Here is a 15767-nt window from a genome sequence, read left to right on the forward strand (position 1 = left end):
AGTCTATAACCTTGATGGTGGCTACAAAATCACGTCGATATCCGTTGCGGCATGATTGAGGGACAAACAAACACACTTTCGTATTTCATATTAATATTATGCGTAGTGATCTAATTTGCCAGAAAGTACTGATATAAAGCAATTTTTCTCGTTACTTATATTTGATTGTCGTACTTATAGAAGCAGGCTTTACTTTGCGGAAGTCCATTATTATATGTATGGAACCAAAAGCTTAATTTGCTATATTCCGCTGAAACAGACAAATCTGTAAGGTGCAACATGCAGCATGCGATATGCACCGCCCGCCCTCCCACTGGTAAACCTGCAGGAAAAGCCAGCCACCAAGCAAGCAATACGCACCACCATCATGCAGCGCCACACAAATCCCAAAACCACTCGACACACGTTTCGCCCCGACACCGGAGCATCTTAAGAGATGTAGACCTTACAATGCACAGTCGTAAAATACTTTGTGTGGAGGTAGTGCGTGTTGCTTGCTTGGTGGCTGGCTTTTCCTGCATGTTTAGCAATGGGACGGCGGGCGGTGCATATCGCATGCTGCATGTTGCACTATGCAGATTTTTTATATTTCAACGGATAATCGTAAATTAAGCTTTTGGTCCCAATTAGGTAGGTATACCTATGGTTAATTCTTTTTTGCTAGGAAAAAGAATGCCAAGCAAGAGAAGCAGAAGAAGTTAGGAAGTTGGACATAAAACTTCTTCACCAGCGTGCCATAGAAGCGGAGGAGGAACACAAACGAGAGGTAAACACTCACGATCCGTCTACTTTTTATGTTGTTTGTGATTCAACATTGGCACCTCATTGGCATCGACTCCAAAAATGTTATTATAGAAGTACATTAATTCTTGTATGTATAAATATATTCGTTAATAAATTTAAAACTTAATTTTTTCTTTAGCTTTTTTTGCATCTAATGTTAAAAGTAAACTACTAATATATAGTTTTTAGCTTACTTAGTTCGGAGCGAACTACTAGTCATATGGAGGGATGAGAGCTACGAGTTTTTTTTTTTTTTTTTTTAAAGAATATTAGCCATTTTAATTATGACTAACATTCCTCTTTCCCCTCCAACTAAGCGTAAAACTTGTGCTAGGAGTGGGTACGACAATAGTGCAACGGCTGGGGTTTGAACCGCCGACCTTTCGGAATTCAGTCCAATCCTATAACCGTTGAGCTATTGAGGCTTTTGAGTTGAAGCTATTGATGGGCTACGGCTACGGGTGGGAGCTACGGTACGGTACAGTTACTTTGTACAAGTGGTTATTGAAGTCGGCTGTCATTTATTTTATGAAAAAAAATTATTTCACTTAAATAATTTTTAGCTACCCCACTCTATTAAAATATCCTATGCCAGGTTAAAACCTACTATTCCTTACTAAGCTGTTACACTGATCGCGAAAAATTTACTTTTATCCATTGAGGAGTTTTGTTCTCCGTCCCCGATGATATTCATCAGATCTTCACAAACTAAAATGGGACCACATCTGAAGTACGACCTACAAAACAAAAAAGAATTATCAGAATCGGTTCATATTTGACGGAGTAATCGCGTGACAAAAAAACATAAATAGTCGAATTGAGAACCTCCTCCTTTTTTGAAGTCAGTTAAAAACTTGAAGTTATTTCTATACTCTATGCAAGGAGAGTAGTTAATACGCTCTCTCTGTTACGTAATCCCATACAAATGATGAAGGCAAAAAAGTCAAGTGAGTGTTAACCATTTTGAGTGATCTACTAATGACAAGCATAGGCTATGTTTTCCTGTGCCGTCGATTCTGCACCTTTCCGTCCCCGGTTAAATATTTAATATAAATTAAATTACTTGTGTACTAAAATATCTCCCGCACAATTGACTCTCTCTATGAAGATTAGCTCCCGTGGCCGAAATCAGGTTGGGACTTGGGGGGACATTATTATTAATAATATGTAATAAAATGAATAATACCTAGGTGAGTATGGTACAGCAGTCAGCGACCAGAGTTGATTCGTTATTAGAAACATTTGTTGTCCGGATGGATAGCAACCAGGATCTGCTACCCTGAAGTCTCTTCTACTGTACTCTTCGTTTGGCTCTTGTAATTCTTGTGTCCTGAAATATTATAAAAACAAGTGTAAATTAAAAATTTATAACACCCCCGACGATCCAAAGTATCTGAGTTTTCCAAAACATCATTTTCAAATAAATAATTATGTATTTAGGCAACGTCCATCTTGACAGCTTGACATTTGTCTATTGACATAATATTATGAACCTAACGGTTATCTAACCTTCTTTTCTACAAGAAAACTAGAAAAGAGCTGATAACTCTTAAACGGCTGAACCAATTTTTTTAGATTATAGCTAAGAACACTCTCGATCAAGCCACCTTTCAAACAAAAAAAACTAAATTAAAATCGGTTCATTCGTTTAGGCGCTATGATGCCACAGACAGATACACAGACACACAGATACACAGATACACACGTCAAACTTATAACACCCCTCTTTTTGGGTCGGGGGTTAAAAAAGTTGAAAAAACTATAACCCGACTACGGAAAAATGAAACAACTTGAACCCAATTTGGTACAAGTAAAATAAACTAAAAAGAAAGAAACAAGATAGGTGCTTTGCTTAGTAATATCATCGTCTTGAGTAAGATAAGTCATATGATGTGATAGATATACCTGTTTATTTAAGTCTATTGAAGTCTTCTGGCAGTTTCACATTAATACCGTCATATAATTCAATACAAATGCCGAACTACTTGCAAGACAGGCGTTCTGGGTAGGGAATTGGCATTAAATCAGCAAGTTTTTCTGATACAGGGTCATTTTTCCGTAGTACATTTTTTTCACAGTGCGCTTTTAAAGTGACATTTAATTTTTGGTAACGCTTTAAAAGTTTTGGAAAAAAATTAATTGCTATTGTAATTTGGTACCCAAAGCCTCAATAGAAGGTTTGTAGTGCTGATACATTATCTAGTAATGACGTAACATCGTTTGTTTTATTGTTTTTATGACACTTTTTTTTTAATTAGGCTAATTGTAAGAGAATTTGGTATTTTGTTATAAAACCTAAAAATATTCATAACTTTTAGGGCAATTTAAATATGGCCATGCTGAAGAAAAATTTTTTGTTGGAAATGACCTCTTCTATCTCCCTATTGCGTTTGATCCACGACTTTTTGGACACCCTGTATATGGTTTTCTGAACTAGTCAAAACTGTGTCTCAGAAAACGGGCCTGGAAAGCGCTCGGTGATAACAAAATTAAAGAAAACATGTGCGTGTAAATTTATGTTATGTGTGTGTCTGATGTTTCTGTATAAGTACCTAGTAGTTAGTAATAAGTGCGGTTACACTAAAATATCCAATAGTCCTTTAGTAGCCGAGTAAAATTGTTGCAAAAGCCAATCCTTAAAGGATCCTGAAAGAATCCGAAAGATGTGTTCGAACTATTCGAAGAGTGAAGAGAAAGAATTTTGTGTAAAAGTGCACTTTTAATTCTATTCTATTCTAAACTGAGAAGGTAGACTAAACAATAATATATAGTATGTATTCATTATTAGATCGCAGCAGTGGAAGAACTTCGTGGCCTCAATACTTCGTGGTCACATCACAGATTGTGCGACTTGCAACGGCAAGCTGGCAATAGGTGGCGATACAGCCGCCCTTCCATTCCAGATACGAAACACTACAGAGTGAGTAGGAGCCACATTCCGCATCAATGAAAAAAACGGCTAAGTGTGAGTCAGACTCGCGCACCGAGGGTTCCGTATTCGGGTATATAACTGACATTTTGAACGATAAATCAAAAACTATTAAGCATAAAAATAAATAAAAAATCTGTATTAGAATGTACAGGCAAAGCCCTTTCATAATATGATACAACACTAATTGGTATAGTTATTTTACATTGAAAATTGAAAATACTAACTATTATTTGTTCATTATATGTACATGTAACCACAAATTCACGGTTTTCGAATTTTTTCATTTACTTGTACTATAAGACCTACCTACCTGCCAAATTTCATGATTCTTATATGTTCCCATGAACCTATAGGTTTCTTGACACACACGACAGATAGACAGACAACGAAGTGATCCGATAAGGATTCCTTTTTCCTTCTGATGCTCGGAACCCTAAAAATTATTGTAGGAAACAATGGCCCTGCAGCGTGATCATTTTGTAGTTATAGCTAATGATATATTAATCAAAGTAATCAATGCCACGGTCATACTTTGCAGCATTATAAAACTGAGTAAACTCAATCCCATTGGAAACTAGTTCATTTTTAGGGTTCCTTACCCAAAGGGTGCCAGCGGGACCCTTACTAAGTTACTAAGCCTCCGCTGTCCGTCCGTCAGCGGGCTGTATCTTGTGAACCGTAACAGGTAGACATTTAAATTTTTTGTATAATGTGTATTTTTTTGCCACTATAACAACAAATAATAAAAAAAATCAAAATGGCTGCCATGAAACCTAAAAATAATTAAAAAATCTTATTTCTTGTACGATGGTACGGACCCTTCGCGTGGGAGTCCGACTTGCACTTGACCGATTTTTCCGTGATAGGTAATGATAATCATCTTGATCAACCCATTGGCGGCCCACTACCGAGTACGGGTCTCTCAGAATGAGAAGGGTTTAGGCCATAGTCCGTCACGCTGGCCCAATGCGGATTGGCAGACTTCACACACCTTTGAGAACGTGGAGAACTCTAAGGCATGCAGGTTTCCTCACGATGTTTTCCTTCATCGTTAAAGCAAGTGGTATTTAATTGCTAGGTAATCAATGGGCATACCATATTGCTTCCATTATAGAAGTAAGTAAGTATACTGTAAAATCCAAATTTCGAACTATTATGGTACTTAGGTACCTGTTGATTTTCTAGTTATGGTGTGATTAGAAATTTTCAATCAAGGTAATCAACGGTAAAATGGCACTTCAAATCGATCTACTATGACTCTACCGCCCTATTATCCTTAGTAGGTATACTATAACTGTAGAATCGATATTTCTGACTCTACCACCTGTTCATTTGCTTCTGGTAGTTAATATTTAATACGTATATATATTAATGTAGGATCGAATTAGAAATGAGAAGATCCGTAAGAGAACTAGAGTACAAGGAACTAAAAGCTTAATTTGCTATAATCCGCCAAACCAAAGAAATCTGTATGGTGCAACATGCAGCATGCGACATGCACCGCCCGCCCTCCCACTGATAAATATGCAGGAAAAGTCAGTCACCAAGCAAACCACACGCACTACCACCACGCAGCATCAGACAAATCCCAACACCACTCGACGCAAGTTTCGCTCCGACACCAGAGCATCCTTAGGAGTCAGGAGATGTAGTTCTTACAATTCCTAACTGCAAAAAATATTTTTTGTAATAACTACATTCATGCATTTCATACTAAGTACATCATATTCATTAATTTCTATACTATACATTTAGAAATAGAGTAACCAACATAGCTCAACGGGTTGCAGAACTAATGTGGCAATGAAATGAAATAGTTTAGGTATTTGTTTGAATATGGGATAGGGCAGGGCACATATTTCGAAAAATCGATAGATGTAATTAGGGTCCTAAGTTGCTTGAGTCGCGACTTCGCACTAGAAAGCGCAGTGTTGGAAGACTCCCACTAAGTGGAAAGACGAGTTCAAGCCAGTCACAGGGCCACAGGATGCAGATATTGCAGGACCGTGGTGTATGGAAGTCAAGACAAGACACTAATGTCCAGCAGTGGACGTCTATCGGTTGATAACGATAGTGATGATAGGTAAGTATATCAGTCGCTTCTATCAAACCTCAGCTTCTGCCAGTTCTGTATAACGCATAATCACTACTTACCTACCCACATAATAAAGCGTGTGTTTATTTGTTGGTTTGTCCTTCAATCACGTCGCAACGCAAAACTATTATGCATATTATGGAGAAACAGATCGACGTGATATTTTGCATGGTTATTTATAGTTAAAGATCTGGCGACTGACATAGGCTACTTTTATCCCGGAAAATCAGAAAGTTCCCTGTGGATTTTGAAAAACCTGAATCCACGTGGACGAAGTCGGAAGCATCAGCTAGTAACTTATATTCTCGGCAGTACAGAACGTTCTGAAGAAAGCCTGCAGCGCACAGTTAACGAAACCACAGTCGAGTCAGAGCATCAATGATAATGAAGGCATTTTCATCAACCTCTCCCGTTTGGGCCCTTGTAGAGGTGAGTTAAGATTATAGTATAGTATATATAATAGCAGGGAGACTACAACTAATCTCCCTGCGCCATTACGTAAAGTCTTGACCCTTTCCAATAATCGCATAATGGTAGGGGTTTTCTTTGGATAATAATTCATTAAGTTCCCAGATCCTTCCACATATACAATTGGGATGATGGCTATGCCTAAATAAATTAATTCTTGGTAATTATTTAATAGAGGTTCTCCCGAAATCGGTTAAACCCACGTCTGCTGTTAGTTTTAATTTAGCTGACCATTTTAAATTATCGATTTAACTAAAAAGTGCGTCATATTACGTCGACATATGTTTATGACGTCGCATCTATGTATTTACGAAATACATACATAAAAAAAAGCAAAGGTCGTGCACGCGTTGACTCTTAGTGCATAATAGAAAGACGACTGTTCAAAGCACATTTTCATATTAAAAGTACGCACTAGAATGTCATCGAAATCTTAGGATATCTACTTCGTGCTGATTTTAATAATCGTGGCAATTCTGATAGCAAAAATGAAGGGACAAATATATTGTTTTCGATGGCGGGTAGTAGGCCAAACTTATTCTGAATTAGAGTTTCATCGCTGCGTATGCAAAATCCGCTGTGTAATTTTTTAGAATTTTCGTTTCTAATGTCATTTTGCTTAGTTTTTAACCCCCGACCCAAAAAGAGGGGTGTTATAAGTTTGACGTGTGTATCTGTGTATCTGTGTGTCTGTGTATCTGTGTATCTGTGTATCTGTCTGTGGCATCGTAGCGCCTAAACGAATGAACCGATTTTAATTTAGTTTTTTTTGTTTGAAAGGTGGCTTGATCGAGAGTGTTCTTAGCTATAATCTAAAAAAATTGGTTCAGCCGTTTAAGAGTTATCAGCTCTTTTCTAGTTTTCTTGTAGAAAAGAAGGTTACATAACCGTTAGGTTCATAATATTATGTCAATAGACAAATGTCAAGCTGTCAAGATGGACGTTGCCTAAATACATAATTATTTATTTTAAAATGATGTTTTGGAAAACTCAAATACTTTGGATCGTCGGGGGTGTTATAAATTTTTAATTTACACTTGTTTAAACGATGCGTCTGCGTGCCTTTCTTTCTTCGTGTCCTTTAGCATGTGTGCTAATCTAAGAGAACCTTTTTAAGTTACAAATTTTGATCTAAAAGTAAAGTATTTTTTCAAAAAAATTAAGTTAAACAGCCTTCTGATATCTAGTTTTTTTATTTTATTTATATTTATTAACTTAAAAGATGTACAGAGAGTTTTTGTTACATTCACATTTGTGATTTGTGATTCCACATAGCGAAGTTTTCATGCGCTTGGTTAAAAAAAGGGTTTTACAGATTAAGACCGTCAATCTAGTTTTTTTTAACCCCCGACCCAAAAAGAGGGGTGTTATAAGTTTGACGTGTGTATCTGTGTATCTGTGTATCTGTGTATCTGTCTGTGGCATCGTAGCGCCTAAACGAATGAACCGATTTTAATTTAGTTTTTTTTGTTTGAAAGGTGGCTTGATCGAGAGTGTTCTTAGCTATAATCTAAAAAAATTGGTTCAGCCGTTTAAGAGTTATCAGCTCTTTTCTAGTTTTCTTGTATAAAAGAAGGTTACATAACCGTTAGGTTCATAATATTATGTCAATTGACAAATGTCAAGCTGTCAAGATGGACGTTGCCTAAATACATAATTATTTATTTGAAAATGATGTTTTGGAAAACTCAAATACTTTGGATCGTCGGGGGTGTTATAAATTTTTAATTTACACTTGTAGTTAGGTAAACTTAATAATCGGTGGTACCTAATGATCGATATTTGATAAATTCTTTATTTTCTAGATGAATCAATAGACAGCGATGGATGCTGCGAAACTCCGTGTTGCGTCACTGAAGAAGAAACAAGAGCTTGGAGAGCTTCAGCCAACGATGTCTGTCCTTCCGTCCAAGGAGACCTCGTCAAAGTGCCATCATGTCCAGGGTGAGCTTTAGTCTCTGAGAGGTCTTGGTAGAGAGAATGCCTACTATATACTCCAAAATTCTAACCCTAAGTATAGGTACTTTTCTTATTGTTGAGGATATTGTGGCCTAATCAGGGCTTAGAGCCGATATTGAAAAAGTTAATATCCTTCCATTCAAACCGTTATAAATAATTCTGTTGGATTTCCTTATTTTTTTCTGTCTGTCCGTCTGTCATGTCAGTTCGTCCGTCATGTTTGTCATGAAAAACTACAGGGTACTACCTAAACCTAACCGTTGACCTAGAATCATGAAAGGTAGGTGTAGTTACATCAAAAAAAAAATATGTGTTTCAATTTTCAAAGTAAAATAACTACACTAAGTGGGATATCATATGAAAGGGCTTTACCTGTACATTCTGAAATAGATTTTAATTTAATTTTATGCAAAATAGTTTTTGATTTATCGTGCAAAATGTCGGAAAAAATACCCGAGTATGGAACCCTCGGTGCGCGAGTCTGACTCGCACTTGGCCAGTTTTTTTTTACTTTATAGAATACGATGAATAACCGTATCTGTCGAACAAGCGGCAGGGCGGGCGTAGGTAACGAGTAATAAGAGCTATCGTTCGCAGCGATAAAGTGCAATTTAATTATTACCACTAGTACTACTATGCACAAAAGTACGAACTATTAAGTGCTAGATAATACCCGTGACTTCGTCCGCATAGCGTGGAGGTATTTTAAAAATCCCGCGGGAACTCTATGATTTTCCGGGATACAAATTTGCATATATCAGTTTCCGGGATGCAAGCTACCTCTGCGTGAATTTCATATAAATCGGTTAAACGGATGGGCCTTTAAGAATCCTATGGGAATTCTTTGATTTTCCAGGATAAAAAGTAGCCTATGTCCGTCTCCGGGATGTACAAGATACAAGATTTTTATTTGTAAGTTAACTCTGTACCAAGGCTAGGCTGTTGGGCCGTGAAAAGCTAGCAGACAGGCAGACAGACACACTTTTGCATTTATATAAAATTAGTTTGAATTCTGTGGTACTATTTGGTAAAAAGCGGTGATAGCTTAATTGTTAAGACATCGGCCTTCTATTCGAGAGGTCGGAGGTTCGATCCCAGGCACGCATTTAGAGTTATGTGCGTTTTAAGCAATTGAATATCACTTGTGTTACAGGTAAAGAAAAATATCGTGAGGAAACCATGCCTAAGAGTTTTTCATAATGTTCTCAACGGTGTGTGAAGTCTGCCAGTTCGTATTGGATCAGCGTCACGGACTATGGCCTAATCCCTTTTGTTTACATTTAATTTAATCCCTTTGATCCATCCCTTAAAAGGGGTCTCCACCCGTGCTCAGTAGTGGCAGTGTGAACTAGTAGTGGGCCGGTAATGGGGAGATCACAATGATGGGTATTGGGTATTATAAAAAGAATACCCTGCTGAGTTTGTTGTGGGCTCTTCTCAGACCTGGGTGAGCTAGTTTCAAACGTACTTAATTATCACCATTACATCACTGTCTAACAAATTCAACAACTGACAATTAAAAGGTACCCAAATTGAATAAATGACTTTATTTTCCTTTGACTTTGTTATTGCGGTCTGTGTTACAATACAATTGACATGTTTTATCAACCATGCAATTTATCCTTTTGGCTGTGAATATTCATGAACATTGGGTAGCTACGTCAGCACGCATTACAGTGACAAAGGGCTCGAGGCCAGCCTTTGATCGAACAGAATTTCGGAGCATGTTTACATTCGAATATCACGCTTTGATTTTCAAATGGAAACGTGTCCAGAATCACATATGTACTTGTACTATGTATAGTACAAGTACATATGTTACGCTCAAAGACCGGAAACGCTCATTGAGTGGAAAAAAAATAGTTAACAACGTGTTGTGGCAATTTCACGACACAAAATTCGTGTTATGGCTCTTATGAAAACGCTCACAAGTCGCAATGCATTGTGGCCATGAAGAAAAGCCACGACGCGTTCTGAGAACTAAACTAGAACAAAATCTGAGCACCCTGACTCCACGTAGACTTGTCTGTAATACTCCTAGCTAGTGATTTTGTAAAGCGCGAAGCCAGATGCTCGCATATTAATCGGCGACGGCGCGTGTCTTCTGGCGTAGCTCATTAACAAATTTGATGTGCCAAGAAGTCGGTGAACAAGTGTAAATTAAAAATTGATAACACCCCCGAGAAGTGAAGGTTACAGTAACTAGAAAAGAGCTGATAACTTTCAAACGGCTGAACCGATTTTCTTGGATTATAGCTAAGAATACTCTTAATCAAGCCACCTTTCAAACATAAAAAAACTAAATTAAATTCGGTTCATTAGTTTAGGAGCTACGATGCCACAGACAGATACACAGATACACAGGTCAAACTTATAATACCCCTCTTTTTGGGTCGGGGGTTAAAAAAGGGGCAGAGGGAGAGGATGAGGAGGATGATGATGGTGCTTGCGCTATTCAGGATCTCCTTTACAAGCTTCTGGCTTCGCGCTCGACAAAAAACTCTAAGAGTAGGACGCACAAGACTGCGTGGAGTTGGGGTACTCATATTTCGTACTGGTTTAGTACTCAGTTACGCGTTGAGGCTTTTCATCATTGCCACAACGCATTGTGGGCTTTTCTATAAAAGCCATAACACGAATTTCTCGACGTGGCCTTTCTGCGATTACCACAACGCTTTGAAGGCAATTTTATCGTTCAATGAGCGTTTTCGGTCTTTGAGAGTAACATAATACATAGATGTCCATAGGTATATATCGACACAAGTACACATACTAAGTACTAACAACTTACACGTGTATTTGCACATGCAGGTACAATTTATATTATACGAATCAGATAATAGGTAACATTAAGTGTCTGTCTATGATTTCAAAATAACAGCCTATTATATTTTAGGTTCACCCTTCGTGTGCAAGTCTGACTCGCACTTGACCGGTGTTTTAACTTTTCCTGTCAGGACGCTTCCACAATAACTCTTAGTTAACAAGTGTAAATTAAAAATTTTCAACACCCCCGACAAGTGAAGGTTACAGTAACTAGAAAAGAGCTGATAACTTTCAAAAACTTGGAGTTTCCCAAACATTTTCCGAAACATCATTTTCAAATAAATAATAATGTATATCTAGGCAACGTCCATCTTGACAGCTTGACATTTGTCAATTGACATAATATTATGAACCTAACGGTTATGTAACCTTCTTTTATACAAGAAAACTAGAAAAGAGCTGATAACTCTTAAACGGCTGAACCAATTTTTTTAGATTATAGCTAAGAACACTCTCGATCAAGCCACCTTTCAAACAAAAAAAACTAAATTAAAATCGGTTCATTCGTTTAGGCGCTACGATGCCACAGACAGATACACAGATACACAGACACACAGATACACGGATACACAGATACACAGATACACACGTCAAACTTATAACACCCCTCTTTTTGGGTCGGGGGTTAAAAAGAGACCTACTAAGTATATATATAGGTAAAACAGATTGCATTTTTCAATAGGGTCGCCTTGTATGATTCGTTTTCACAACCACAACACGCCTACAATATAAAAAAACTGGACAGCATGTTGCATTTTAAATTAAAATAATACTGCAGTGCCTGGGGCGAAGCGAACGGAAGGAATGATAGGGAGGCTATAGGGAGTGTTATCGCACATGTTTGCCGCGCTTTTGAACGGAAGTCACGTGGCATCTGTTGGTAATGTTTTTAGGAACGCAACGGTGGCGCCACCTCGGAAAACTATCTTGAAAGTGGCCTGCGAGAGTTCGACTCACTTTGGTTCGGTCGATCTTAGTGTGCAGACGTGTTTTATCCATCTGTTATTATTGCGCTAACTTAGTTTTGTTGAGTATCAAGCCTTAATCATGTAAATAAGGGTTATATTTATTATTTCTTATATTTTTATTGAGGTTCACTTCTGGTATTCTTATAGGAGGTAGTGTATAATCTCTATTCATAAATAATTATTTCAAAGAAAACTATGTTCGTATAAAAAACAAGTGAAATGCGAGTTACACTCGCACACGAAGGGTGAAAGGAAGGGGGGCGAAGGGTGGGTGGGTGTGTGATAAAAATTATTTTCATTTGTTTGAATAACTTTTAATTGAATGTTGAGAAATAAACTGGCCAAGTGCGAGTCAGACTCGCGCACCGAGGGCTCCGTACTCGGGTACTTTTTCCGACATTTTGCTCGATAAATCTAAAACTATTATGCTTAAAAATAAATAAAAATCAAGTAAAGCCTTTTCATATGATACCACACTTGATATAGTTATCTTACTTTGAAAATTATAACACATTTTAATTTATTTTCTGAATTTAACCACAAATTCATTGTTTTCGGATTATTCCTTTACTTATGCTATAAAAGCTACCTACGTGCCAAATTTCATAATTCTAGGTCAACGGGAAGTGCCCTATAGGTTTTGCTCCCTGATGGACGGACGGATAGACAGACAGACTGACAGACAATATAGTGATCCTATGAGGGTTCCGTTTTTCCTTTTGAGGTACGGAACCCGAAAAATGTGAAGGCGGAAACAAATTATGGGGCGCATCCATAAGCCGCGACTCATAGTTTGTGCACAGACGTTTAGGACGCGGATTGCGAGTTGCGAGATATCTCTCGGAAGCGTTTGGAACCCTGAAGACATGGCGCGTTTGGAACCCCGAAGCTTTCTACATCATCTTACAAATTCAACAATTGATAGTCAAAATTATACAATAGCACCTTTTTTGAATAAATTATTATTTGACTTTGACGTCCAGCATTCAAGGAGGAACATCAGTTGCGACTAACATCCAATAGTGTGCACAATCATGTGCGCTATTGGTGTTGTAATAAATAAACACGTCTTCTTTAGCACATGGTTTATTGAAGACTACTTATTTAAACATGCAAAATAATTGTACATAGATGCACTTTTAAACACAACAGCTAAGTAAACCAAATAGGTACCTATTAGTCGTGGCTGTCAGCCAAGTCCGTTAGCCGTGTCCGATAAAATTGGTTTTAGGCTTTAATTTGCAAAATTGTAAAATAAACAAGGAAAATTTAAAAGGTCAATGTCAAATGTCATGGTGTCATACATACTTACCTACTCAGTGAATATACAGGGCTAGCTCGAACGATCGCCGGAAATAGAAGTAAAATGGAAGTAAATATATACCCAGACAACAATATAGTCGAAGTAATAATATACGACATATAATATTTTTTTTTCTTCTCTCGTCTGGCTTTTACAATGATTAGCCAATGTCAAGTTTGTAATTATTTGTAACAAGTTAGCTAAACTATGCAGGTATGGACCCCGTCTGTGCCGGCGCTCGCCGACATACGCACGGCACCCCCTTAGAGCGCTTTTCAGTCAGTTTTAACAAGAAAAAACACTCCAAAAAGTCACAACACGCGCGCCAGCAAACGCCACCACAGACGAAGTCGACATATAATATATACATTAATTATACTTATAACAATACATATTGCATACTATATATAATATATTTGAATATAATATACATTTTCAGCTAGCCAATCTGTTTTTGAAACCACGTAACCAAAAAGCTTTTAAAGTCCATCTGTGCTTTAGTCATACCCGCCATTGTATTAATGGATTATCCATTTGCTGGACTTCGGATTTAGGTAGTGTATGAGGGCTCTCGCCGTCACTCGTTTCATACAAACGTAGTTCCAATTTCATTTGAATATTAAGCAACCAAAGTCCATGAAATTTTGCAGACATATTCTAGAAACTAATATCTATGTCTGTGGTTTTCCAGATTTCGGAATTGAATTGAATTGAAATATTCGGTTTCAAAGTTAAAAATTTACATACAAATCTTTGAGCCCCTGTAATTTTAAAACTACATATTTTTAGAAAAATCTAAAACACCACAGACACAGATATTAGTTTCTAGAATATGTCTGTAAAATTTCATGGACTTTGGTTGCTTAATATTCAAATGAAATTGGAACTACGATTGTATGGAGTAAGTGACGGTGAGAGCCCTGTTAAGAGCGTTACGTTATAAATAAAATAGAAATATTTTTGATTATATTCAAATAAGCTTTTACAAGAACTTTTGAATCGTCGAATGCATCTACCACTGGCGTGGAAGACGTTTCCTACCGTGGAGAGCTAGTAAGAAACTCGGCGGTAGCTCTTTTCGATGATTTCATGTGCATTAAAAGTCTGCTTTTTACTAAGACATTACACTGATCGCCATTGATTTGCTGTTACCTGTTGAGGACTTTCATTCTACAGTTCCGAAATTTTCACCAAATTGAAGCTTTTTTTAAATTAAAAATAGCGAACAAACGAGCAGGCGGGTCACCCGATGTTAAGTGATTACCGCCGCTCATGAACATTTGCAACACCAGAGGAACTGTCAATGCGTTGCCGGCTTTGTTAGTCCGCATGTTGTAATCTAGTGGGAAAACCGCCGAAGGGAGTTGATTCCACAGTTTGCGTGTGCTTAAAAAAAGGATCTGGCACATCGGGCAGTCGAAGTGCACCAGGCACACCGGTCTCGAAGCTTATCTCATAGCATAGCATGGTAAAGCTTTTGTAAAAAAAAAAAAGAATTGTCAAGATCAGTAAGTACGACAGAACAAGGAAAACATCTTAGATTAAGGAATTTAATAAAATATTGAAAGAAAATAGTCTACCCAGGGCGAATCCTAATGTTTCTTGGTATTAAAACTTATAAAACTCTTATAAATTGACTCGGTGTAGGTATAAGCCATCAGTATGTCAAGTTGCGTTTAATCCGTTTGCAGTTTCAGCGTGAAGCGTGCACAGACAGACAAATGCACTAAAATAAAAAAATAAACCTCTATATCAATTACTAGAGGATACCCGCGACTTCGTCGCGTGGTTTTAGGTTTTTAAAGATCCCGTGGGAACTGTTTCATTTTCCGGGATAAAAAGTTGTCAATTACAGGGCAAGCAACCTCGGTACCAAACATACAAATCGGTTAAGCGGATAGGTTTTCGGGAATCCCGTGGGAACTCTTTGATTTTCCGGGATAAAAAGTAGCCTTTGGCCGTCCCCGGGATGTAGGCTAACTCTGTACCAAATTTCGTCGGAATCTGTTAAGCTGTTGGGCCGTGAAAAGATAGCAGACAGACAGATAGACAGACAGACACACTTTCGCATTTATAATATTGTAAGTATGGAGTAGGTATGGATAATACTTCCTCTAATTAATTTTCAAAATATTAATACAAATTAAAATATCATAAATGAATAAGTATATTAGAAATGTGTCTGTCTGTTACGAGTTTTGCCTTTTCACGGCTAAACCGTTGAAACTCATCTTGACAGAATTGGCACAGAGTAGCCTAGCATCTTGGAGACACAGAATAGGTACATTATCCCGGAAAATCCAAAGAGTTCTTACAGAATTTTGCACGACTACGCAAAATCGGAGTGTAAAGTTTTCAGGGTTCATATATGTATGCACTGTGAGTTTCTTTTTGGTTCCATATCGTTAGAATCCTTACATCATACCAAGCGAC

At 37.6% G+C, this 15767-nt stretch overlaps 1 protein-coding gene across 4 annotated transcripts in view; it reads left to right on the forward strand.

Moving 5' to 3' along the window:
• LOC123880253 (voltage-gated potassium channel subunit beta-2) overlaps positions 1–15767 on the forward strand; it is a 37001-nt gene that overhangs the window by 334 nt on the left and 20900 nt on the right. For all 4 annotated transcript variants that reach the window (XM_045928275.1, XM_045928276.1, XM_045928277.1 and 1 more), the window contains exons 2-5: positions 665–766; positions 3572–3703; positions 6128–6239; positions 8084–8222. In XM_045928275.1, coding sequence (XP_045784231.1) covers positions 665–766; positions 3572–3703; positions 6128–6239; positions 8084–8222 — 485 coding nt within the window. The remainder of the gene's footprint in view (positions 1–664; positions 767–3571; positions 3704–6127; positions 6240–8083; positions 8223–15767) is intronic.

This window comes from Maniola jurtina, chromosome Z (assembly GCF_905333055.1).
Source record: "Maniola jurtina chromosome Z, ilManJurt1.1, whole genome shotgun sequence".
NCBI lineage: Eukaryota > Metazoa > Arthropoda > Insecta > Lepidoptera > Nymphalidae > Maniola > Maniola jurtina.